Consider the following 25,701-nt stretch of genomic DNA (forward strand, 5'->3'; position numbering starts at 1 on the left):
GCCCAACTCCTGACTGCTCAACTGCCTACTTCAAAATCATTTTTAGATCCACCTTCTGGAAAGCTGTCCAGGCTCTCCAGGTCCAAGGCGGGGCCTCCGCCACCACCATGTTCTTTTGCTTCCAGGGCACAGTGGGAGAAATTGTAGAATGTGGGCCAGAAGTCCTCCTCTCTGGTCAGATAGAGGGCTTGGACTAAGGACCTCGGACTTCCACTGGAACCTTAAATCGAGGATGCTCTGAGAAGCCACAGAAGTGAAGGGGGAGGAAGAACAGTGGAACAGCCCCATCTTGGGGTCATTCCATTGGGAGGGACAAGGACAAGCGATGGGCTGGCACTGATGCGGATGGACTTGTCGCTGCTGGGATGATGGGATTCACGTCCTTTGGAGAAGAGGTCTCAGGTGGAACGTCAAGGCTGGAGGCAGCGTGTGGGGGAGAACCTCAGAGTCAAGGAAGCAAAGCCAGAGGGCTGAATGAACAGAAAGGAAAACCAGGCGAGCAGGCACAGGATAACGTCCGCTTCTCTCTCCTGAAGGAGCTCTGCCCCAGCTCGGGGACTTGCTGTCAGCATATCTGCAACGAGTCCTCACACGTGCATTTCCCCCTGGAATAAGCCCGATCTTTGCAGCTAGCCAGTCCCCTACCCTGTGCAGCATCAGCTCTTGGTACCGTGTGGGCGACTCCCATGATCGCCCGATTCCTGGCCCACGAACCCGGCTTCCTGCGGAAGGAATGCGGCTGCGCAGCCCTGCCCGGGCTCCTTTGGCAGATGGTTTCACCGGCAGTATCGGGTCTGGAGGCAGAAGGACAAGTCCAAATGGCCGTGTGACCCTGGAAAAGTCACTTCATCTCCATTCGCCTCACCCCAGTGCCCAAGGTGATGGCAGAACCCGGCAGCTATGTAAGCCCTGAGGCGAGGGTCTCCCTCTATTCTGTGCAGCCAATACCTCCAAGTGCTCATTGAGCTGCTCTCCGAACTCTGCTTCTCCACGTCTTGACTTCCGGTCAAATGTAGCAAAGTGGGAGGAGTTACAGTCTCGGCCTCGGGAAGTTCCCCGAGAACCTGGCGAAAGCTCAGCCAGGTCAGAAGAGAGCAGCTCTTGGACTCCAGGATCCCCGAGGTGCCCCTCCCTAAAGTTTCTTGGCCATGTCAGCCCCCAGGCTCCAATGATCACTCATGTTCCTCGGGGCACCAGGAATCCTTTTCCTGAAATTCTTCAGACAATCGAAGGCCTATTAGAATATAATTTGAAGGCATTTCTAATACCTTAGACAGTGTTTACTAGCCTAATTGGAGGAGCCTGGGCCCTTTGGTATATTTTCTATACAAAGATATTGACAGGAATCACTTTTTTTTTTTAAGGCCGATTCAAGGCAAAGTGGCAAGGGCTAGGCCAGGGGAGTGAAGTGATGACTTGCCCAGGGCCACACAGCTAGGAAATGTCTAAGGCAGATTCGAACCTGGGACCTCCCATCTCTAGGCATCCGGCTGCCCCAGGAATCACATCGTTAATTGCCACACCTGTTTGCTTTCTCTCTCCAACCTACTTTCCCTTCCACGGGTCTCTTACACCTGAATCGTTTAGATGGAGACTGTTGCAGAGTTAAGACAAGATGATGGAAGCAGCGGCACCTCTTCCTTGACTAGGGACTCAAATACAAGGCGGAGTACCAGAGGAACAGTCGGGGGAGGGCCTCCTTTTGTTTCCAAGTGTTTAGCTGGATATGCTAAGAAGTCCAAATCCTGCTCCCTGCGACCTCATATTCAGCAAGCTAGTAAGCAAGTGTATGGGGTGTATGGGGTGCTCAGGGAGGGGTAGTATCTCTGGTATGGAGGGCTTGTTGTGCCCTCCTAGGGCAGCTCTCCAGCCTCTGACCCCCACCTGACACCCAGCTCTCACTGGTGGCTCCCAGTAGCTGCTAGCATGTGGCAGCGGCCACACCCCGGGCAATGGCTTCCACAGGCCGGCCAAACCTTGTGAGGGCAGCCATCGGGTCGACGTCGACCCCTGGTGAACCAGGGCTTTGCTCACCCAGCATGTGAAGACTGCTTCAGCTGAACAGACGGAAGAAACCAATAAGAAGGTTCAACGGCTGAGAGGGCGACGCAGCAAAGCACTGTGGCGTGCTCAGGGCGTGTTGGAGCACAAAAGACAACACGGCCATCCAGGGCAGCTGAGGAAGTCTCCAGGTGTAACGATTTTTCATGCCACTGGACCAGGCTTCCAACGCCGAGAGAGTGGGACTGTCTCTGTGCATCGACCTTTCCACTTAAATCTCCTTCACGCACAAGGGTCTTTGTGCACAAAAACGCACAAAGACAATCCTCGGTTACCAAGAGACTACTACTACAGTAAGCAAGAGGCTTCCCTCTTGTTGTCGCCAGCATTCTTACATTGGAATGCTGTGCTGGGTATGAGGAAGAATCTACAAATAGACTTTTGGAGTTAAGTTCTGCTTCCTTACAGCTCTGGTCTTACCTGGTAAAGAGGTGTTGGGATACATCAAGCCAAGGAAGTGCACCCAACTAGGTCTACCCCAGCCTCGACAGGAAAAAGGTCCTTCTGGCCTCTCCCCGTGTTAGGCGGATATACGGATGAAGAATAGGGCAGTGGCCAGAGGAGTACCGATTGGACCAAGTGGTCTGTTTTAAAGGGTTTGTGGGAGTTCCCATTCCTCAAAAGGGCTACTGGTATGTTTGGGAAGCAGAAATTACGAGGACACGTGAAGATCATTTAAGATTCTCTAGAAAGAAAAGTTGAAAACCAGGCATGAAACAGTGAAAATGTCTGAAAGTGCCCTCTTTCCCCCACACTCTCCCTATCTGGGACTCTGGAATCCTAGACCGGACAATCTTCGCGTGACCAGTTCTGTGTGCTCATGTTCCGTAGAGAATATGTACTGTCTGTATCTTGTGTCTTGAGAAAGGCAGTAAGAACTTTTCTGCGGAGTTTCCACATATTTGAAGGCCAAAGCTCCACCTTTATGCCCCTAATTCTGATCAGACTTGGGAATGAAGAAAGAGATGAGAAGAGTTCCTTTTCTCAGATGCATAAATTTATGGATTACAAACTCATTAGACACTACATTTTTGTGGTGGCTTTTTATTTAACTTTAATTTTTGTCTTAAGTATTGACTCTAAGGTAGAAGAGTGGTAAAAGCTAGGCAGGGCTAAGTGACTTGCCCAAAGTCACACAGCTAGGAAGTGTCTGAGGTAACCTTTGAACCCAGATCCTCTCAACTCCAGGCCTGCCTCTTTCTCCACCAAGCCAACTAACTGCCCCTTGATATTATATTTGTAAATGAATTATGTTTAACACGGATTTCCAAATTACTATGATGTATGGTTTAAATACCTTAGTGGATTTGGGGGTTGTAGCTCCTTAGGACTGTTAAAAGTAGACTTTGGGGAATGTGCATACAAACAAACCACCCAGATGTCTCTCCCCTCCTGGGAGAATGAAAATGTACCCTGATTTAAGGTAAGAGGAGTTGGTGAGCCACACAGAACTGAAGCCAAATTAAAAGTTGAAACGCCAGTGGTTCTGCAGTGTGAAGCTTCAGAGCCTTTATTTGTGCTGGGGAACCACCTAGATCATGTATACATTTTCCTCTCCAGCTTAGAAAGAGGCTTATGAGACTAAACATAGCAAATAATTGGGGGAAATGTCTGATCTACATGAATGATTTGGTATAATCCAACTACCCAAATAAATTAGAAATGAAATAACCTAAAAGAAATGAAAAGACTGTGCATTCACAAGGTTCAAAGAAACCTTTACTTGGCAAAATGAGGAGACTTAAAAGACCCTCACCTTGATTATTCCAGCCTTGTAACTATTGTCCTGCATTTCTTCTAGTAAATGCCTCCTTCTTCACTCTCAACTCCCTGAAATCTAGCTTTAGATCTTCATTCAAGGGAAACTGCTTTCTCCAAAGTTACCAATGCTCTTTTAATTGCAAAGTACGACCCTCTTCTACTTGATCATTCTCTTCTCTCCAGGCAGGACTCGGGCAGAGCTGCTCCACTGCACCTGATGACATTTTTACATGCCCAGCCCCTTTGTCCAGTAGCCCAATGCACAGGGGGTAAGGTGGGCAGCTCAAGGGAGCAAAGCTCTCCCCTCTCCCTCTCCACCTTGGATGAGGACATTCCTTACTTCACAGGCCCCTCCACCCAGCAGCCCAATGAGAATGCTTTATCCCTGGCACTCCATCTCTAAAAGGTTTGCCATCACTGCTCTAGGGTTTGGATTTTTTTTTTAACCTATCAGCCCATTCCTGCTCCATCTCCATTGTTTGACACTCATCCAAGTCATGCCCTCTAACTGAAGGTGCCTCACAAGGCTCTGTCCCGGCTCCTCTTCTCCCTCTCATCTAAGTCACTTGCTAATCCCAGCAGCTATATGGTTTTTGTTACCACTTCTATGCTGACAACTCTCCAATCTACCTCTCCTACCCTACCTTCTTTGCCAACTTCCAATCTCTGACTTTCAGACATTTCAAACTGGCTGTCCCATCGGCATTTTAAATTCAACAGGTCCAAAACTGACCTCATTGTCTCTCCCTCTAAACCCTCTTCCTTCCCAAAGGTCCATACTATTGTCAGGGGCCCTGCCATCCTCCTGGCCCTTTAGATTCAAGGTGTCCTCTTGAGCTCCCATCTCCTGCCAAAGGGGATTTCCTCTTTGTAGCAATTGTCAAATACGTCCGTGTCATGCGGTGCACCCCTTCATTACTCAGTGCTCGTCCTACTGCAATAGCCTGCTGGTGGATCTGCTGAGACCTCTCCCCACTATCATTCAGCCACCCCTCCCCCTTTCTATACACTCCACTATCTACACCCCAGCACCAAAACCAAAATCCTTCACCAAGTGGCCCCCACTCTGGACTTGCTGCTGATGAACAAAACACTCCCTTTCTCAGCTGCCAGCATTTTCTCGGGCTGTCCTCTAGGCCTGGAATACTCTCTGCTTCTCGTTTTCCAAGCTTCCTGTCCCAACTAAAATTCTATCACTACAGCAAGCTTCTCCCAACTCCTCTTCTAGGGGCTTCCCTCTTTTAACTATTTCCTATCCACCCCGTATACAGCAACTTGTTTACAATGTTGTCTTTCTCATTAGATTGTGTCGTTCCCTGAGGGCAGGGGCTGCACCCTCAGTTGCTGGCTCAGGGGTTGGCCTAGTAGGTGCTTAGTGACTGTTCACGGACTGCTTTGGAGGTTTCTTACATTTTTGGCAATAAGGAGAAAGATGGATTTCATTTGTATTGACAGTATGGATACGAAAAGCAAAGATGAGTACACAAAAGTGGTCTTCGAGGTAGAAGCTTTTAAAGTTCCATTTTTATTCCTTGACAGCAGGGGTAAAGAATGACTGGTTTTCACCCCAGCCGAGACAACAGGGAAACCTTGGACTTCTGGAAGTATTTCTGGAAACGTTCGCTCTCCCTGAGCTAACAGAGCGCGGCGCTGTAAACTCCCCTTAGACGGATGCTTCTCTTTCTCAAGAAATGCCTTTGCAAAGTCATGATTTCCAAGCCCGAGCCCACAAATGCGCAAGTGGCTAAAATCACGGGTGTTGTGCCTTCACATCAAGGGGCTCAGAAGTCTGATTCCCAGTGAGGGGGCTGATGGCGTGCTGAGCCGGGGCCTCGTCTCTGCCATGGTGTCGCCGGCCGGATCTTTCCTCCCACGACGGCAGACCATGGAAGCAGAGATGGGCCGTCACTTGGGCGCTGTCAGAGCCGGGGACGACCTGGGGGTGGTCGTGGAAAGGGAAGGGAGGAAGGTTTCTGCTCCTGGCCACAGAGAGATGGAGAGGAGGTCTGAAGGAGGAGGCTTGACGTGTCGTGAGACCCACGTCTTGAGCACGGGAAGGGGCTCCTGTTCTCACATCACTGGACAAGAACTGCCTCACGGCACACCCCACAGGCGCTTAGTTCGAGGACCCCGCCCACGGGAGTCCGTTTCCTTCCTCACATTCCCCCGACACCGTCTTTGTTTCTAATCCTGCCCTTGGATCTAAGCACAAACAATCAAACCCGTTCCAGGGAGCAGCTCTCATTGGTCAGCTGCCTCCCTCCCTACTCCAGGATCCTCTCCCCAGGAGAACCTCCCGTTCCTTTGTCCCCTGCCCAAACGACCTCCCTGAACCCACGTCTGGATCTACCTTTGATGTTCTGCCATCACAGGGTCTTCTCAGCTGGGAGCCTGCTGAGAGAGAGTGAGGCTGCCTCGGGCGAGTCCTCGTCGCACGCTCCTGGAGAGGCTGCCCGCAGGCACGCCCACCCAGGACACACTCCCGAAGACCGACCTCTCCATAAGTGCTGACTAAGCGGCGGCACGTCCGCTGTTAGGACGGTCCTGCCGTGGCAAAGTCCAGCGGGGGGGAGGCGACGCAGCAGAATGAGGAAGGGAATAGGCGAGGGTGTGAGAGAGAAGAACCCCGGGACGGGGAGCAAAGAGGCAGTCATGAGACGGCGGAGCGGACAGGTACGGGCGCATGCAGAGGGTGCAGGAAGGTGTGAGGAGCCCGGAAGAGGAGGGGGAAGCCGGCGGGTGAGTCTGCGGCGGAGCCTGCTGGAATCACGGAGAGGTGAAGAGAGAGCCATGAGCGGGTCCTGGCCAGGCGTGATGAAGAGGTCTAATGAGAAGAGGAAGCCCCGAGACAGCACCTCCCTGAGAGCAGATCGAAGAGAGGAAGCACGGCGACAGGACCATGTTAGGTGACCATCAGTTGGCGGCACTGGAAATGCTTCGACAAATACAGGAACACACGAGAGAGTCTGTGCGACGCTCAGTCAGCCCTTGTCGCAGTGCTTCTGTGTGTCTACAAAAGAATGGCGGCCCCTCCTGGCCCCCACCAAGTCAGCCTTGGGTAAACCTCCGCTTGCCGATCACAAAGGATCAAGCGGCAAAGAAATCTCTCAAGAGCTTCCCAGGGACACCCACACGCCATTCCGAGCTCATGGCTTCGGTTCCAGGGCGGGAATGGGTGAGAACTGTGGAAAAACGGGCCAACAGCCAACAGGAGCGAGAAATGAAAAGCTGTTGAAGGCGGATAGACACCACGAATACTCCATCCAATAAGAGAACCTGGAGGCGCCGGAGATGGCCAGAACCAGAAGACATCAGAACAGTCAAACAGGGAGTCTTAACACAGAAAATGCTTCCGGATACTGTCCTTATTGCTTTCATCTGACTTCCAACCGTTACAGACATCAAGTCCTTTAGATGCCACTTAATGATGAAAAGGGGAGGCAGGAGCCTGCGGGATAGATGAGTGGAACCAACTCTGGACCACAAAGAACAAAGCAGCTCCGACACTTGGCTACATTGTGGCAATCCTACATGTGTCTATAAAGGAACCAAGGATGAAACTAAAATGGGGGGGGGGGGGGGGGAGAGGACCTCCACGCTGGCGAGAACACAAGAGCGCACCGAGGGGTCTGAAACGAAGATACTCACTGGGGGTGGCGGAGACTCCAATCTGAAAAAAGGGCAATAAGCAAAGCTCAGAAAGGACCAGTCAAGGCAGCCAGTGTTGGCGAGAAGGGCGAGCCCAGAGGACCGCAGTCAAACCTGGCTGCAGGGATTCCTTCGCTGACTGATCCCTGAGCAAGCCGTCCAGCCCCTCCGCCTGGTCTCAGCACTGATAGGAAGGGAGAAGGTAGCGGTCACAAAAAGCCCGCCAGCCTGCTTCCTAGCTCGAATAATGGGCGTTCTTAGAAGGGTTCTTAATGCAGATCTGCATGAAGCAAGCGGCAGGGTTGATCGAGGCATATCCTACCTCTAGTCGACTAAAGGATGGAGACAGGAGAGGACTCTACTGTTCATGATGGATTAATAAAGGGCAACCCTAAAGACGAGGGGCTCAGAGCAGCACACTCAGTCACCCCAAAGTCTCTAAGGAGAGAACAGACAGTGCCTCGGTGGGCTCTGGTGACCATCAGCGGCACAGACATGCCGTGTACTCAGCAAAGGTCTGTCTCCGATTACACATAGCACCGTGCTGTAGACAGCCTACAGAGCTCAGTGATCGCGGCCACGCCTACAATGACAAAGCAGAAGCCTGCTTTGGAGGGTCTTTGGGACACTAAAAGCGTCATCTAGAGCCTGGCCTCCCTCCAGAAATGAAGGCTCGCCTTCTCGCTCTCAGCATCGACTGCGGATGGACTTTTATCGTTTACCCGTATTGATTACTGAGTGGCTCACTGCTAGGACCCGTCTCTACAGCGGGGGCCCCACACTTTACACAGGGGCCAGCTCACTGTCCCTCAGACCGCGGAAGGGCCAAACTATAAAAAAACTATGAACAAATCTGTATACCCTGTCTGGGATAGTGGAGGCTGCAGGCTGGCTGGGATGGACCATCCCACCATGCACAGCCCATCACTGCCACCACTATACTGGGCAGCCGTAGACACAGGGCGGAATCCCCTTCCCCAGATCCCTGCTGATGTCACCAAGGATGATGTCACCGGAAGTAGTGCTGTACCTGAGCGATGCTGTGCGCTGTGGGGCCACCACATACAGCTCCTCCCACAGATGGCCAATGAAAGTGGGGCCCCTTCCGGAAGTGCGGTGGGGGCTGGATACATGGTCTGGGGGGGCTCACGTGGTCCACAGGCTGTAGTTTGGGGGCCCCTGCACTAAAGAATGAAGAGACCACTCAAACGACCTGTGGTGGCGTCCAGATTCTCTCTCTCTCTGTCTCTGACACGCATTGTCAACCTTCAACTTCTGTCTTAGAATCAATACGGGGTTAAGGACTAGGCAACTGGGTCAGGAGATTTGCCCAGGGTCACAAAGCTAGGAAGTGTGAGGCCACATTTGAACCCAGGCAAGTCCTCTCAATTCCTTAATATAGAGCGGGGCTTCTTCCCAACTCCACCCCCTTTTACCAAGTATTCTCCTTTTTCAATAAGGCGGTCCCTTTTGAAACCACCCCTTAAAGGCGGGTTCTATTACGCCGAGTCACAGAGACAACTCCGGGCTTCCGGTCTGTGTGCTCCATCACCATGGAATCCCTCTTCCCTCTGCTTGGAAGCCGTCTCTATCTCCCATTGCAGTGAAGCCTCCTCTGAGTCTCCAACAAACAAACGGTTACCATCCGTTAAGTCGAATTCCATCTCCCAGTCATTAACCCTTGGCCAACGACACGAGACCGTCAGGAGTGTAAAAGAAGGGCTCCGGGCAGGGACGGCAGAACTACTGATGAGGGGGAATTGGCTGACCCCAAACGCACAATCACTTCCGGGGCGAACCCTTGCCCTGGGCAGGGGGAGGAGCTCTAATATATTTCCAAGTTACTTTCAAGCAGCAACACAAATTCCTGGTCACAACTTGGGAATGACTAAGCAGGGAACAGGAGGACGTCGGCCGCACGTGCATTTAGCGGGGCTATTTAATCCCATGGGAGCGAGTAAGGGATGGGTGAACATTCTTCAGATAGAGGCGTGGATGGACGTCTCTTGTACCTCAGCAAGGCTTTTACAGAGGAACCCGATCCCCAAATCTTCCTGCTTCCATTCCTTTTGGCCCACATCGTCTCCATAGAAATTTGCACCTGAAACGAGTATTTCCAACTTTCCCTTCTAACATCAGTTAGATGCTCCCCTCATCCCCCTTCTCATCAGAAAGCGTGTGCAGGGGGATCAACTGTCTGATATGCCGGCTGACTTTTTAATATCCACACTGATCGTCCCATGGTGGGCAAAGTGGTATCTTTGGCTACTCTCCAGTTTCCTTTCAAGCCCTCAGAAAATGTTCAGAATACCTGTCTGATGTCCCACCCTATTAGACTGAATTCAATATGACACTGGGTCTCTACTTGGTACAAAACAACATGTCACACCTAGAACTAACCCAAGACCATTATTTACTGTCTTACCAGAACAATTCTTTCTGATAGCGATTTGCCGGGGACAAAAATAACGTCAATCAAAGAAAGCAGGCTTTGTAAAACACCAAGATACTAAAAATTTAAAGCACTTGGGACATTCTCATTCATTACACTATTCCCTTTTAGGCACCATATTTTTTGAAATATCCAAAATAGTTTAAAAGTATTATTGGTTCAAGTCAAAAGGTAGGAGAAAGTTATCTATTCTTTTTTGGACAAATAATTCCCAGGATCAGCCCTGGACTATTTCAAAGCATCAGAATGTAATACCACTACAACACAATCTGTGCATGTTTTTAAAAATATGAACATTTCTTCCAAATTAATAGGCAAACACAAGTCTTTCAGAAATGCATTTTTAAATCTAAAATTTCTTTCCAAATCATCAAAACTTCTTTATTAGACTTAACTATTTTCTCCCCTTCTTCCATTAGTTATTATTGGGTAAACTGTGAATGGTGGTTTGTCAAATTTGCTTTTGCCTTCCATAATACCCCCATCTCCTTTACCCCACCAAAACCTAATGTTTCTCACCCTTGTTTCAGCTTTTTTTCTGGGGGATGCATCGCCCACTTTAGCTCAGCATGCTTACCTTTAAGCTAGGAAACCATCATTTCAAGATGTCTATTAGGCTTCCCAATTCGCAGGCCTGGACAAGACTTTTGGTCATTCTCACTGCAGACCATTTTATTGTTCCTTTGGCTGTTATCCCCCCACCTCTGCGGTATGTTTCTAGTGAGAAACTCTTAGATTCTAAAATGATTGAGAATAAATTTAAAAAAGACTTCAAATAACTGGAGGGTAGCCAGCAATAATAAAAATTTAACTGAAAATAGCTAGACTGCAGTGTTTTGGACACATGAAAAATGTACATAAAAACTTAAGGGATTCTATTTTACCTACTTACATAGAGCAGTCTGAAAAATCCTGTCAACTACTTGGTCACATTAAGTAGGTATAACAGGCAGCTATAAACTTTGGTATAATCTTCATAAATCAGGAATGAATTCTATTTATGTTGTCAATATTGTTTCTCATCCATCCAATTGTGCATTTCTTGCTTTCCTCCTTACCCATTCTACCATCTTCTTCCCTAAAACTCTTATGTAATATGTTGGTTGTGCCACACATTTTCTATCTTGACGGTTTGTTACACAGATCTGGAATAGCAGTTAAAAATTAAATTGTTGGTAGAAACAAGGGAGTCATTTTACATACCACTTCAGCTCAGTTTTTCAAAGGTTCTGACAGGACAACTGGGTTCCCAACATAATCCAAATGTTGTTGGGAAAATATCTGCCTTCAAATATTTTAAAAAACAATAGGAAAAAATACAGTGACTGACAATAAAGGAGATGTTTTGAAAGGAGGTATATAGATTTTTGTTTTCAGAAAAATTTTATAAATCTTAATCATTTTCAAAGATAAAAATGGACTAAGAAAATTCCTAATTAGAACAAGTATATGGTTTTCAATGTTAAGGAAAAGCTCTAATAACACCACTTTTATTCAAGTCATATTGGATATGAAAGGAATTACTACATGTTGAAGAGAGGATGTAGAACACATACTTACCTTAAGGATTCCTCTGAGAGAACAATCACATCCAGTGCTTTAAATAAAAAAAAAAAACAGATCTCAAGATATGGCTAATGAAATTCGGTACAGATTGTAGAATTAGAATTTTGCTCCCCAAAACTCTCTTTCCCAGCTTCCTATCTTCCTTCTCATGTTATATCTTACATTTTGGAGACAAAGTTGTTAAGTGTAGCTGTGCCCTCTCTTTCTCTCTCTTCCCAATTGCAGCTGCAGAATCTGGATTTGAGCCAGGCAGGAGAACTTACTCACCTGCTCTTATTTTTGTTAGATAATAAGGTTTTTATACTTCTATTTCCTTTTTATTCCTTCTATTTCAAGTGATTATTAATAAACTTTATAAAATTAATACTTGGAGTTACTGATATTGATTTAAATCTTATAGGGTCTTGTTTTCAGTCATAAGATGCCTTTTAGTGGTCATGTAAGTGGACCTGTTCTTCCATTAAAATAAATAATAAATCACAAACATAGGATGTCTATAGTAGTTTTCTCATTTACTTGGACTTATTTTTATTAATATTTTGCATCCTATATGGAACTTGGGAGAGGCAGCACGGTGTACTATAAAGGAAACTGGCTTCAGACTCAGGTAATTCTGTGACTGTGTGAACCACTCAAAGAGTTGCTTGCAAAGCAGATGTTGGTTTTATTGGGAGAAGGAATTTATTCAACAGGAAATTCCCTAGACTAATGAAAACACAGATCTGGTCAAAAAGTGTTGCTGTGTGTGTGTGTGTGTGTGTGTGTGTGTGTGTGTGTGTGTGTGTAAAAATACAGAAATATACAGTAATACTACATACATATATAACTTAAATGATAGAAAGGGCAATTTTATTGGGAAATGTTTTGATAAGATTTTTTGAAATTTCAGTAAATGTAGTGCCAGTTATCTAGCTCCACTGTGAAAGCTAAAAGCAGAATTTTTTGTCTCATTTGCCCCAAATTGTTTCCTAAGAGATGTCCCAAGGAAAATTTTAATTAAAAGTTTTAATATAACATAATCTGTGTGTGCTGTCTTATCTTAATAAAATATAATTTTTAAAAAATAAATGCGAATGGTATCCTAGTCAGTAGTCTGCAGTCTATAGATTCCATCATAAAACCAGCAAAGGAAACGCTCAATTCCACAATCTAAGGGATCTTTTAAAAATAGAAGCTAGTCAAAAGGATATAGAAACGGTTTAGTATCTCCATTTATGAGTACTTTGTCTTACATTTGTTGATCTTCTGTAGGCCTTTTTGTGCAAAAATAAAAAAACACCCACCACCAATAAACCCCACCAAAAACGTAGATCACTTTCTAGATAAAAATTATTTGAGCCAATAGTCATTTTGTAGGTAAAACCAAACTTTTACAGTCCTAATGATTTAAGAACTATTTTGAATGTTCATTATATAAACAAATTTCAATATTCAAAATTTTAGATATCAATGCTGAAAAATGCTACTGCCTACATAACTCTTTCATTACTTATGAACAGATATTTCACGGAGTTGCCTGTGTGTCTTACATAAGATTAATAATGTCTTACCAATCTGAGTTGATCAGAAAAGAAAAAAGGAATCGACTATTCTCTTTCCATATATCTTAAAAATATTAAGACCTAATGTCTCAAAAAAAACAGTTTAAAAAAAGAAAGCTTTTCTGGCTACTTAAAAGTAATCTGTTTAGGTAACTCTGAACCCCATAAGAAATGTGCCTAACATTTCATCGTCTACTATTCGGAAAAGTAATCAGAATAATGTTTAAATAATACTTTCCTCAAAGTACACAAATAATCATCTAATCTTCATACCTGTACAAAACCTTAGAAACTAGATGAGAGCAAAAGACTACTGCATGAAGTTGAAAAAAAGAACTCAAAATGATCTGTTAAACCTCCAACTTTTACTTTCAGAATTTTTTGAAGCCTATGTCAATGTAACTAATATTTGTACATATTTGACTAAAGTTATACCCAGTATGCCTACCAGACCATTACCTGGACCAGGGTAATTGCATAGGAAGATTTTTACTATATTTACATTTTTTAAATTAAAAAAAAAGTATAGTAAAGAGTCTGAGGACAAATTATTCAACTGTTTATCATACATAAGACTGCATGACTATAATACAAAGGGCGTTTCTTTTTCATTTAACGTTACAATATACACAGCAAGTCTGGACTAGATCTTACAATCTGAACACAGGTATTTAACCTTTTCCATGCTGTTTATGTTTACAATGCACATTAGTCCTGTAACCAAACTGTGTAGTAAAGCACACAAAACTGGACTGTAACATAACACAGTATGCAGAAGCATTGGATTTTATGGTTTTTTTATGTAAATATTGGTTTCAAAACTGCTTTAATTTTTGGTGCTTCCTAAGATGTGGCAACCAGCACAGAAAAAAAAATGACCTGACCCATAAAATATCTTAACTTTATATACCAAGACAGCAGTAACTATTGGATTCTTTTTTTAAAATATTGCTATACTCAAGATGACAACCTTTCATTCATTGTAAACTTCTTTGAACTGCTGAGTTCAAAAATTGTCACCCACAGGCTTGATATTTTAATACAAAATAAATAAGGATCCTTCAAATAAAAAAAAAAAAGGTTTATAAAACTGATATTTCCAAATAGCCATTCACATTTACACATATTGGGCCTCTCTTTTCAAGGTCTTGTATATAAAAACCTACTTTGTTCAGAAAAAAAATTGACTGTGTCAGCCACGTCGAATTGACTGATGAAAAAGTAGATGCTGTTCTGCTAAGGTCTTTTTAACAGGGTTTATTGGCAGAGGTAGATTACTGCTTCTTTTTAGGCTTTTTTCAATCCTGGACAAATAAATAATCTCTCTTCCTTCTCCCAACTCGACCACTCAGAAATATTGGTCAATTGTAAGTGGGAACACAAATTGAGCAACTGCCAGACTGTGTTACATTAAGGCAGCATAACCTCAAACTAGGCACCTGTTAAATACAGCCTGTGAACTTCAGGACATCCACGAGCGTTTCGCTTCACTCATGCTAACACTTTGGGACCTGTTGGTGCAATCAAGGGCTTCCTTTCAAGTTTACAAGAATGCTAATCAGGAATACAAGAAACTACTGCTGGTTTCATAGCTTCGAGATCTCGTGTCCCCTCCCTTCCCCTTCAGAAGCCTGAAGACATGGATAATGTTAACAGATGTTAGAGTCTTGAATTAGATGACAATCTATTATGTTCAGTACACAGATCGTTATAAATGTATTGGCTATGAATTCAACAACAGTTCCAGTTTTGTTTAAGCAATAGTACAGTCATAATTTTCAACTGACATTTAAAAATGGTCTAGTTACACCTTGTGTCAAAGTGCAGAACTGCTACATTATTGGTTACAGACATCTATGTGCTATAAAAACAGCTTTGGTACAATAAATTATCAAAAAAAGAAAATAAATTTTTGTAAAATTCACAGCATAATTGTGAGGCAAAAAAAGCAGTCACATAAAATTCTGCATTTTTTAAAATGTTCAGGATGAACAGAAGACATCTTTGTGCAGAAGTAATGGTGGAGAAACCACGTGCCGAGAAAAAGCAAAAGAAAAGTAAAAAGCAGGAAGGGACACAGCTGTAGCTATTTCCATCAAACGCAAACCACTACCTCTGTGACCTTCAACCAATAAGGAAGTCAACTTTATGACACACGCAAAGTGACCTGGCAATACCTTACAATGAGTGGGTCACCGTAGTCTATTGTAAAAGAAAGGCCTCTTGAATTACCCATTCTCTGTGTTTTCAGCATTAAGGACTGTCTGCAAAAGCATGTCCAATAGTGATTGCATTTGAAATGGTAGGCTCTTCTAACTTAGAGTCCAAATCCATAAGGCCAAAGGTTATCCCCAAGACCACCAATTAGACCTCCCCAGAACTGGCCAGAACTGACCCGTTGATTGCTTCTCAGTGCACCTTAGTTATGAGGCCAGCCACGTTCCAAATACTATCTGACTCTGGTCTAGAAAATGAGACACACAGAATCCCATTAGAATTGCTGCTTTGATCCTCAGTAGGTTCAGAAAAGGAGCATTCTGATCACCGCCACTTAGCATGCTTCATGTGCCTTACAAACTCCAATACAACTGTCCCCTGGTACAGCTGAATGTATCTGGTGTGTAATCTGAAGGTCCCTCTTCCTTACAGTACTGCATATCTGTGCCCATGTGTGTTTGGAGGCTTAAAAAACCCAAAGAACCCCACCCCCCACCCAAAAAAACCCGCATGGGGCCCTTTTTGTAAATTATATGCAGTGACTTTTTATTTTAAAATTAGTTGGCAAATGACTAAGACCAACATCTGAACATTAACTTTTGTAGAATAGAAAGACAAAAACACTATGATTGAGATGTGGCAAGTTAAAATGGGGGAGGCAAAAGATGAGGTAACACCTCTGAGCTATCCATTAAGATGGGTTTAGACATGGCTCTTTAAAAAAAAAAAAACACTTCACTGTCCCTTTGCAATCTTTTCAAGTTTAAAAAAATAGTCAGCTTTGCCCTCTTGTAGCGGTTCAGTGTGTTAAACTCCTTCTGATTCAAGCAGCTTTGCACTTGTTTTTGGAAAAAAACACCACTTCTATAAAAACACACAAGAAACAAACAAGTTTCAATTTAGTCACGAGCTAGCCACAGGACTTTGTTGAACACAAACTCCCGTCATAGGAGATTCTTCTCTATCAATTCCTTGCCTCATAGCCAGATGTCCTTCAGTCATGTAATGTGTAGGACCTGTATTGGCAGAAAATTGGTAGGCTGGATGTCCAGTTATGCCAGTCTCCTGGCGGGGATTGGAGTAGACTGTTAAATTAACATCCATGGCTCCATTCTGTCCAAAGTCCAAGGGATTGGCGACCACTGGGCGATTCTGGTAGGCTTGATTACCTTGGTTACCAGTAGAGGAGGAAGATGTAGAAGAAGAAGTAGTTGAGGAAGACAGGGATGTCATGGAGTGGTGACTATGGCCAACTTCCATAGAATCTTGGGTAGAAGAGCTGTTTGTTGGAGAATTGTAGACCCTCGGCCTGGTCCGGTTACCCAAGGCTTGTTGTCCATGGTGATGGTGGTGGTGGTGATGGTGGTGGTGGTGGTGGGAGCTGTTTCCATGATGATGATGTAATGCATTCTGTTGAGGGGCTACATGGAACGTTGTTTCTTGAACTGGGTGGGTTTCAACAGTGACTTGTGTAGGCGCTTCAGGGCCTGACCAACCAAGAGGAGCTGGAAATTGCTGGCGCACCTGTAAAAATTAACACAGAGGTCTTTGTTTTCACCTCATTTGAAAGGAATGACACGAGTATTTAAGGGGGGGAGGGGTGAAAATAGTTGGTGGTTTTGTCATCACACAAAATTTAAATCTCTATAGAGAGAATAATATATCACGTATTACATACTGACGACCTCATTCGCCCCTCCCCCAAATGAAAGCCATTGCCTTTTTAACTAATTACACTGGAAATCAACCCTAAATGTTACTGAATTGTCAAGAGCTAAAAGGAGCACGAGATCTCCTTCAATCTAACTTTTATTTTATTTTCTCAAAGGTTTCACTAGTAAATGGCAAAGCTGGCACTTAAGTCTTGTTTCTCGTCTGTCACACACTCCGCCGGTACAGAAAATACGTTGTAGTGACGGCCAAAGTGTGTCTACTCTACGCACAAACATGTTAGGAAGGAGAAGTCAGCCGTCAGTTATCAAAAGTTGGAAGCGAACAGAAAGCGTCTTCCAACATGGCTTAAAGACTCGGACTTCATGTGTCAATAGGGCTGCTAGCAGGGCGATCACTGGTGGCAGGAGAGCTGGGTTTCAGGGTAACCAGCACAATCTTTTAAATACTGTCTATATGGTAATACAGACAACATAGACCTAATATTGTCAAGGTGGTAACTCTTAAGTTACTGGAAGTTCTTGTGTATTCCTTCCTTCAGTAGCATTTTTAAAGTATACCTGAGGACTGTGTGTTTCACAGTCCATTGCTTGGACAGCAGCTGTAAAATGACCACCACTATGCCGATGCTGATGTGTTGGATCTGACCGGGCCCTTCCACTGTTGCTTGTCCCTGAAGATCCACCTTAAAAGAACCGAAACAGAATAAAAAAAGGCTGCTTTTATGGAATTGAAATTTTAAAATGTGACGCTTGGCTTTTTAAAAAATGTGCTAAGTAATAATATTGAAAGGTACCAACATTTTTTTCAAGACTATCAGCAAACATCTACCTGAGCTTGAAGATGTACTAGAGGTGGTTCCTGAAGACTGTGACTGCTCCATGGCAGGACTTGTGGAGACACTGTTACTCGTATTTGTACCTTCATCTGCTGTTTTCTTAAAAAAACTATGCTGCAGGGCATAATATGGTTGGATTCTAGTCTTAGGGTCATAATCAAGCATCCTTAAGATGAGGTCTTTGAACTTCAAGTAGTCCGCCACAGTATGTCCAGATTCCCCAGCACGGCGTCCCCCGGGGCCTCCTGTTTCTACTCCAAGAATATTATGAAGTTTACGAGTTCCTGGCGGTTTATACTCCTATGAAAAAAGAATAAAATAGGTTTTCTACAAATTTGAAAAAAATTAATCCAATATTAAACCAACTTAATGCAATATTCACTGAAACATCTCCACAAATTATTTTATATGTTATTATAAAAAACATTTTGTATATTATTATAACTAAATAACAGTTTTATCTCATTTTGATTGTGGAAACTGCAAGCCCTGGTCACATCACAATCAAAGCACAAGAGTAGTAAACATTGAAATTGCCCTAGTCTCCACAAAAGGTCAACTGGCTTACTTACATTTCGAAGATCAATTTAAACCTTTAAAATACTTTTTATTTTAAGACCTATACTTTTAATAATGGTTTATCTTAAGCAGAAATTATTTACAGCCTGATTTCCTAAGACAAGGACATAAATGATGGTTCTAGGAACATAAAATTCAATTCACTCCAACAAGTACTTATTAAGCCCCTACCAACGGTCAGGAATTGTGTTAGTCCCTTGGATATAAAGACAAAGAATTTGACATTCTACTGGGGAGAGGAAGGGAGAAGAACATTTATACATGGGTGACTAAATATAGAACATAGACAACGTAAACACACGAACTTTGGCGGAATAGGGATACTGGAATCAAGAAAATCAGAAAGGGCCTCTGGAAGAAGATGGCAACTGGACTGAATTTAGAATGGAGCTTAAGACTCCAGGCACAGAAAAATCTGTGCAAAAGCAAGGAATGAATCACTAAGCATTTATTATATGCCTATTCTGTGCTAGGCACTATGCTAAGCACAGATGACTTAAAAAAGGTAAAAAACAGTCCCTCCTCCTAAGAGGTTATCTAATTGGAATGGGAGATGAAAGTCAGAATAAATAGCAATTTGACTGGAAAAATGTGTATTTTATCTAGTGGCAATAAAGAACCACTAAAGCTTTTTGAGCAAGGGAGTGGCATGAGCTGTGTCCCTTAGAAACATCCTTTGATCACAGACATAGAATTGGAAATTAAGAAGTCGTTTAACCCAAATGCCTCATTTTGTAGATGAAGAAACTGAGGCCCAGGAAGGTTAAAAGATTCCTCAAAGGTCAAACGGGTAGTATGTATATCAAGAAGTGAGATTTCAACCCAGCTCCTCCAATGCCAAAGCTGATGTTCTTTCCTCTTTATAGTTCAGCCACTGAATGGATAATGAAATGGAGAAGTGGTCAGAGGTTATTATTAGAGCCTTTAGTGTGGCTGAAGTGTAATGTAAAGCAGAGGGGAGATAGGAGAGATACAGCAGAGCTAACAATCACGAGAATTGGCAATTGGCTTCATATGGGGGAAGAGTGAGAGTGAATAAGCCAATGGTACCTCTGAGGTTAAGATCCTGGGTAAATGGAAGATAGGAGTGCCCTTGTCAAAAAAAAAAAAGTAAATGAGGGAGGATAGGTTGTTGGGTAAGGGGAGTGTGGTTCAGGGAAAAGAGAGATGAATTCTATTTTGGATATGTTGAATTCTGAGTATCTATAGACCATGGAATTGGAGAGAGGGTTGGAGTTAATGGATTTGGGAATTCATTACACGGAGATGATTGAACACTTCGAAGCATAAAAGATCATCAAGAAAAAAGGTAAAAAGAGGATTTAGGTAAAACCAAATATAAAGGATAAAATATGGATAATGATCCAGCAAAGAGAGTTGAGAAGGAATAGCAGAAATGTATGACGAGAACAAGGGAGATTGTATACAAGAACCAAGGAGAGAGCATCATCGGTTTGTCAAAAATGCTAGGAACTACAGAGAAGTCAAGAAGAATGTAATTTACTAAGAGACGGCCTCGGTATTGAGCAATTAGAGATCACTGGTAACTTTGGAGAGAACAGTTTAGGTCCAAGTGGTAGGAAAATGGGTGATTCTTGCATAAAAGAATGAAGGAAAAATCTAAAGAGTGAATTAATTATATTAAAAGAAAGTGGATGACAAATGTCTTTCGTCTGTTACTTATTGATGATTTCAAACCCTGGATATTTTTGGTATATCTTATATTAAAAATAAAAAAAAAAACTAACAATTTTTTGGTTTGTTTTAAGGATTAGAGTACTTCAGACTTTCTAAATTACTAAAATAGCCAGGGGCTAATGAAACTTGTTCTAGAACAAGTTCCTTAACTTAGAAGTTTTAAATGTAAATTAAGTTACAGCTTCATCAAAGAGAAGAAAGAAGACTTTTCATTCTCAAAGTAAAAAGGGGTGGGAGAAAGTAAGAGCTGGCAGAGCAATGGAAAAGAGACTAGAGGCTGAGAAAATGCTAGAAGAATAAAACTCAACTGAAGAAAAGAGAAAGCCTGAATTGGGAATCAGATTTTTTAAGATCCACCAAGAAAAGCAGGTATTTTATGACTAGAAGATAGGGCATCACAGACTTGGTACTGTAAGTGGGGAAACTGGAGATACTGTCTTCTTTCTTCAGTAGCTATTTATCAGGCAGTTGCCTAACAACTTGTGGCAAATGAGGCTGAGTGTAACTGTTCTGGACCTAGTCAGATATGGCATAGTAAAACTGGCTTAAGAGACAGATTGTATAAAAATCCTATTTAATAAGTATTTAAAGGATTAAGGTAGGAAAGGATAGGTAAACAAAGGTATGAGGATTAGGACTGATTCCCTAATCTAAAAAGGGAATCTAAACTTTAACCCACTTCCTCTAGTTCCCTAGAACTTTCTTCTTGCTCAAATTTCCTAGAGCCTCCACATTGCTAGGTAATCTATGCTAATTCCCAGGATCTCTACTAAATAACCTAGGCTATTTACTAATCCTCTTAATTATAAACAAGGTACTGTCTAGGTATGTCTCTCACTCTGCCAACTGCCATTCTTCAGCCTAGTTCAGGCTCCTGGGCCTAAACAGGCCTCAAAAATGGCTGTCTCTGCCTCCAGCCACACAGAGGAAAAACAGTTTCTTTCTGGTGGTCTTCTCCCAAAAGCTATTCCCATCACTCCAACCTGCTTCCTGTTTGAACTGCCACTCAGTTTTCCAGGAGTAAATCAGATAGCCTCCTCCCAGGGCATTCAGACCACCAGGAGTGCATTTGGCAGTTGGATTCCAACAAACAGGATTCTCTGCAAGGAACTCTGCCCAAGATTCTAGCTGGGCTGAAAGTAATCTGACAGTACCTTCACTGCTAAATTCCTAATTTGGTCTTATGCTTCATTACTCCTAATAGAACTCAAAGTTGAAAGCACTGAATGAAAAACTACAAATTGAAAAAGTATAAACATATATTTATTCACACAACCTTTAGTGAAATTGTGTCTCTAGTGAAATCATACCCAGAGTGTAGAGACAGAAAGTAAGGAGACAAAAAGGAAACCCCAGTGTAAAAAGTTCCCATTCCTTCTTCCCCAAAAGGAATAGAAACTCCCATTAAAATACACATCATATGCAAATAAATCAAGAAAAACTTTGACTATCTCATTTTATTTCAACATACATTTTATTAAGTGAAAGGCACTAGACTAGAAACTATAGACATAAAGATGAAAACTAATAATTCCAACTGCCTAAAAGCTTACAATTTATTGGAAAGGAAGAGAGAATACAACTATACAAATAAGATAAGTATTAACAAAAGATGATGATGAGATGAAGGAAAAGATTTAGACAAACTGTTCAAAGAAAAACTGAAGCAGAAAAATTTCACTTTTATTAGGGAAGACTTCATGTACCTACACTGAGCCTTAAAGGACATGTTTCAAAATAGGCTGAAATGCAGAGAGAATGTGTTATACACTTGCATAAATATATTAAGCTGAGAAGTTAAGATAATGTCAGTTATCAAATTTAGTTAGAGGGTAAATTACAAGTAAGAAAACAATATAAAATGAGGCTGGAAAATTATGCGAGAGCCAGATTGTAGAGATTTAATTACCAGACCAAGGAGTTTTTTCTTTGGCCTAAATGAAAAGGGAAGCCATGTAAAATCATTGAACAGGGAAAGGCCTCATTAAAATAATACGTTAGGAAGAATATTCTGGCAACTGTGTAAAGGAAAAGGAAAAGGAAAAGCTAGGAAACAAGGTAATGAATTCAGAGATAACCACAAAAGTCTTGAAGACATAAATGAAGACTTTAATACTTAAGTATTTACCCTATAAGTAAAGAGACTGCTAAAGTTCAATATATTTCTTTACCCAGGGCATGGCTCTAAAAAACCCAAAACTTCAGAAAAAAAATATTTTAGATTTGTTATTTAAAGCTACTGGTAATTTCAGGTTATTCAAAGAGCCTATAAAATATCAGATGTCTTTGATTATCCCTACAATAATGAAAAAAAATGGAGAAAAACATTGTTTAAATGACCACTTTACTCAACATAATAATAACCACAAATATGATAATGACAATATATAGCCACAAATAACGCTCAGATTTTCATAAACACAACTTCTCTATTGTTCAGAGAAACAAAGATCACACTGATCTTCATGCTGAACTGAAACTTTGTGCCTTGGACAATTGAGAAAGTACTGAAACTTTAATCATAAGTGAATCTAAAGAATTAATCAAATAATATTAAGAACAAGATAAAGTATTGATAACATCATTATGTTCAGTTTTTAACAATATATTACACATGAGCAAATGATTAACAGAGAAACAAATCCTTACAAATGGTGAAATACTTTAAAAAAAACATGAATGAAAACAATATTTGGAAAACTGTGCAAGTAAGAACTGATCTTTTACCCTTTTCCCATCTTTGGTCTTCTTTAAGTTCCAAGTGCCATCCGGCAACTTCTCAAAGAACTTTCTTGCTTTGGGTGCTTGGTCAAGAATGTGTGCAGGTGCTATTCCCAGAACTTCCACTATTTTATTCATCTGATCTACCTGTGTACAGTAACAGTAAGTGGGTGAGAAACACATTTTCCACTGCATATTAATTACACCATATTTCTGTTTAACAAAAACTTTTTTGATGTAATAAAAGTCTTAAAATATGGGTATTACAACTGCAGTGTTGCAGAGAGAATCATGCTTAAGGGAAGGGATTACACAATAAGTGCTTTACATGGATTATTACTTACAATGAAAATTAATTTGTTTAATCAATTGTTTAGAGTGGGACTGCATAGAATAATGGTTAAAGAGAAGGCTTTGGAGTCTTGACGTGGGTTAGAGAACCAGTTTCCAATCCCATCTCTGATACTGTTATTTATAAAAGGAAAGAGGGAGAAGTAACACCTACCAAATGTCTTTAAACAGATTTAGGAAGGAAAAAAAGCAGGAATGTTTTATCATTAGGTAGGAGGGGAGAAAGATATAAGAAACAAAAGTAACATAAAAATAGATATAAATGAAAATAAAAAGCCTTTTCCTAAATGATGACTTCCCAAATGACTGCACCTTCAAAGCCATTAGATTCCCCTATCTAGAAAATGAGAATATTGGCTTATTCATTCCTTTCCTCTTTATAAAGTCATGATATTGTTATGCCATTATTCCTACTGGTTCTAAATAACGTGGCTATCTTGTCTACTGGTACAAATTGCAACCCAGATATACAATTTCACCCTGATTTTAACAATTCATGGATACCAGTATATTACTGGGGTTTATTCATGCCTAGAAAATGGTAGGCAATATTATTTATCAATTGCTATCTTAGCATTCATGATTAATACCATGACAGGTCCACCTCTCCTTTTCTGATCAAATATTTTTGAAACAATATATTTTACTTAAAGCTTGTGGAAAAGGCTTTGTAATATGCTGTCTACTTATTCTTGCCATGAAGCTTCTGATAGTGTTTTGGTCAACTACAATTTATTTACCCTTCAGAGAATATGATGTTATTATGCTTCACAATCTATTAATATGGTCAGAAGAACATAATAGTACTAAGTCATAATACTAATAGTAGTATTAAAACAAATAGTTCAAATTTTATCTGAACTATTAAAAAGTTGAATTTGAGGTGGTAATAATAACAATTATTATAATGCACTAAGAATGCTTTCTAAAACCTACATAGTAGATGAATTTCCATCCTAAAATTTTTATATTCAATTTAAAAAGTAGTTATTTTAGCCATCTGTAACTACAGTGTATAGGATAAACACTAAATATCAATAATATTATCTGGATAGTGACTGGCCTGACGGTCATTCTTATCTCAACCACACTAAATACATGGGAATTGAAAAGAGGATGATAATGATGAAGTATGAGTATAATAATGGTTTGGGGCACATGGGAGCAATTTGGGATTCTTGAAAATGCCCCACAACCTCCAAAATATATCCTAGTACAATGATGGTGAACCTACGGAACATGTGCCAAAAGGGCACTCCTGCAGTCGTTACTAGAAAGCCAGAGGGTCTCAGGGCAGAGATGTTCTCCCCACCCCCCCATGAGCCTGATTACATTCCTCACTTCCCCTGCCCCCCTGCTCAGCAGCCCAATGGTAGTGTTTCCTCCCTCCCCTGTTGGAAGGGAGACGGGAGGAAGGGCAGGCACGACATGGGGAGGGTGGGGGGAGCACTCCAGCTCTAAAAGGCTCACCATCACTGACATGGTATAATTTTTTTCTCTTATTCAACTATAGAACTAGCTTACTGACTATCTGCATTGTCTATATAGAACAGAAGAACTAAATGCATATCCAATAACCACATTTTACAATCTGGCCAATAAGCACTGTTTCATGTATTTGGTTCTTGGGTGGAATGTAAATTCGTTTTTCTGAATGGTCACAGATATCAGTGAGAAAGCCCTGTAGTATTCTGGGACTTAATGTGGGTAGAATTAGATTATCCACAAAAAGGAATACTAGCAGGCTCATATGGAACCAATTTCTTTTTCTTTTATATCATGTAGGAAACCCTACATAATGGTAAATAACTGTGATAAGAATATATGCCTGTTTGACTGCTGTTGTTAAACAGAGGACCACTGAAAAAGTTACTTCTGAGGTTACAGTATATCAAATATTATATTTTCTTAACATATTTCATGGGACAAAGGCTTCTCTTCTTGTCTATACTTTCACTTGGTGATCTAATCATCACTTAGGAATTCAATTATCATCTCTATGCTGATGATCTTCAAATCTACTTAAATTCAGCCCTAACCTTTCTGCTGACCTTCAGTCTTGTATCTCCAATTAATCATTCAAACTAGATTTCCTATAGACATCAAATTCATCATGTCCAGAACTGATCTCACTATCTTTCTCGAAACCCTTTCTCTTCCAAATTTCCTAGTTAATGTGAGAGCACCATCATCCTTCCAGTGCTCCAGTTCACAACCTAGATGTCATCTTCAAGGTCTCACTCTGATACTTCCCCATCATAGCCAATTTGTTGCCAAGGTGGGATTTACATTCATAACTTCTCTCAAATACACTGCTAATCTCCACCCCGTTCTCTGATACTGCTACCACCCTGGCATGGGCCCCTTATTTCCTCACTCCTGATCTAGAGCAATAACCTGCAGATTGATCTTCCTCTCAAATTTAATCTTTTCTTCAGTCCAGTTCTTCATTCACTGATGCTGAAGTGATTTTCCTAAAGTACAGGTCCAATCATGTCACCTCCCTAATCTAACAAAATCCAATGGTTCCCTATCACCTCCAAGATCAAATATAAAAACCTGTTTGTCATCCAAACAGGGCTTCAAACCAGCCCATC

The 25,701-nt window shown here is 42.0% G+C and overlaps 1 protein-coding gene and 1 long non-coding RNA gene across 14 annotated transcripts in view; one reads left to right on the plus strand and one right to left on the minus strand.

Moving 5' to 3' along the window:
- Positions 1–13,567: 13,567 nt before the first annotated feature.
- Positions 13,568–25,701, minus strand: part of DYRK1A (dual specificity tyrosine phosphorylation regulated kinase 1A) — a 226,068-nt gene continuing 213,934 nt past the window's right edge. For all 13 annotated transcript variants that reach the window (XM_056797064.1, XM_056797061.1, XM_056797068.1 and 10 more), the window contains 4 exons: positions 22,760–22,900; positions 17,749–18,055; positions 17,478–17,602; positions 13,568–16,770 (listed from right to left, as the gene is read on the minus strand). In XM_056797064.1, coding sequence (XP_056653042.1) covers positions 16,150–16,770; positions 17,478–17,602; positions 17,749–18,055; positions 22,760–22,900 — 1,194 coding nt within the window. In that variant the 3' untranslated portion in view covers positions 13,568–16,149. The remainder of the gene's footprint in view (positions 16,771–17,477; positions 17,603–17,748; positions 18,056–22,759; positions 22,901–25,701) is intronic.
- On the plus strand, positions 16,686–18,136 carry LOC130454077 (uncharacterized). The gene is made up of 2 exons (XR_008911744.1): positions 16,686–16,790; positions 17,075–18,136. It is a non-coding gene; the product is annotated as an uncharacterized LOC130454077 (long non-coding RNA).

Source organism: Monodelphis domestica, chromosome 4 (assembly GCF_027887165.1).
Source record: "Monodelphis domestica isolate mMonDom1 chromosome 4, mMonDom1.pri, whole genome shotgun sequence".
In the NCBI taxonomy this organism is placed as follows: Eukaryota; Metazoa; Chordata; class Mammalia; order Didelphimorphia; family Didelphidae; genus Monodelphis; species Monodelphis domestica.